Source organism: Chiloscyllium plagiosum, unplaced genomic scaffold (assembly GCF_037043375.1).
Source record: "Chiloscyllium plagiosum isolate Xiang-an unplaced genomic scaffold, Cpla_swu_hap1 HiC_scaffold_13, whole genome shotgun sequence".
Taxonomy (NCBI): domain Eukaryota; kingdom Metazoa; phylum Chordata; class Chondrichthyes; order Orectolobiformes; family Hemiscylliidae; genus Chiloscyllium; species Chiloscyllium plagiosum.
Genome location: NW_028270151.1, coordinates 77,371,863 through 77,373,551, shown reverse-complemented (window position 1 = coordinate 77,373,551; position 1,689 = coordinate 77,371,863). Strand labels below are relative to the sequence as shown.

At 44.0% G+C, this 1,689-nt stretch overlaps 1 protein-coding gene across 1 annotated transcript in view; it reads left to right on the top strand.

Moving 5' to 3' along the window:
• The first annotated feature begins 251 nt into the window (after positions 1-251).
• The window catches only part of LOC122555770 (nuclear body protein SP140-like protein), a 40,284-nt gene continuing 38,846 nt past the window's right edge, over positions 252-1,689 (top strand). The window contains 2 exon segments of the mRNA XM_043701886.2: positions 252-309; positions 312-397. Of these exon segments, the coding sequence (XP_043557821.2) occupies positions 252-309; positions 312-397 (144 nt within the window).

The window sequence follows — 1,689 nt, the reverse complement described above, 5'->3', positions numbered from 1 at the left end:
AATTTTCAGCTGTGATTTACATCTGTAATCGGAATTCCGATTCTGAGGACTTCCCAGACAAGGCCTAAAATCATTGCCAATAAGTCTGTCTTTTTTTCTTAAAAGTTAAACTCCACTATCTTTTTCTCCCTTGATACACATTTGAATGATGTATAAATACAATTATATTGCCCAATTCAAAGAATTTTTTGCTGGTATGATATATACTGTGATGCCAATTGAGGAATATGTTCATTATCTTCTCCTACAGTATGTCTTCCTTGGCTTTTTTTACTGATGAAGAACTCAGGCAGAAGCTTTGCAACTATAAGCAGACATTTCCTCTGCGATTGATAATTTATTCCCATTCGTCCATGGTCTTCGGGACAAGCTGGTAATCACCAATGAAAAATTCCAAGTGTGTAACATCTCGGTGGGAAAATTTAGGAGAAATGTTTGACCTTACTTAAAAGACTGAATGGAGCACCACGTTGTAGCAAGTGTATTAAATTTGCACTGTGGATTCATCAGGATGATTGTAGGCATGAACCAAAATACTGAGGAGTTGTGATGAAAACTAATAATATTCCCATTTGAGTTGTGGAAGATAAAAGGTATCATTAACATGGGAGATTGTATTATTTCCTTGGGAATTATTGACTAAAGCTCATCAGAGATTTTCAAAATAAGAGCAAGAGGGAAGATGAGAGAAATTGCCAGACAGTGGTTTGTTGGAAGTCATGGAATGTTGTCACTGGGAGTAGTTGAGGGAAAAGAAAGTTGTACCTTTTTTAGGGGAGATTCGACAGATATTTGTACAAAGAAAGAGACAAGGCTAGAAAGACAAAACTCATTAGGCTGGGGTTTGAAATCTCCTGCTCCTCTGTCATGCATTCTTCCAGCTCCACATTTTATCGATTCTGACTTTCTAGCATCTGCAGTCCTCACTATCTTTTGAATATGCTAGCATTCACATACAGGCCATTTGCAACTTGGGGAGGCTAGAAGGACCAAAATCATCAGGCTGGGCTGAACTGGTCCTTACCCTTGATAATTTGAAATCCTCCCACTTCCTCCAGACCAAAGGGGAGCCCATGGGCACCCACATGGGCTCCAGCTATGCCTGCCTCTTTTTTCGATTACGTGGAACAGTCCATCTTCCGGAGATACACCGACACCACTCCCCCACCGTTTCCTCTGCTACATTGATGACTGTATTGGGCGCCATCTCGTGCTCCCATGAGGTTGTCACCTGGACCACTCAGGATACCCTCCTCCCTCCTGGACCTCTGTCTCCATCAACGGTGACCGACTCAACATGGACATCTTCTACAACCCATTGACTCCCACAGCTACCTGGACTACACCTCCTCCCACCTGCCTCCTGTAAAAACACTATCCCTTAATCCCAATTCCTCCACCTCCACTGTATCTGCTCCCAGGAGGACGAGTTCCACCACAGAACACACCAGATGGCCTTCTTCTTCAAAGACAACAATTTCCCATCCATGTGATCGATGATGCCCTCCAGTGTGGCTCATCCACTTCCTACACCTCTACCCTCGAACTCCACCTCTACAGCCGCAACAAAGACAGAAGACCCCTGGTCCTCACCTTCCACCCCACCAACCTCCGTATACATTGCAACATCCTCCGCCATTTCTGCCACCGACAAACAGACCCCACCACCAGAAATAGTTTTCCCTCCCC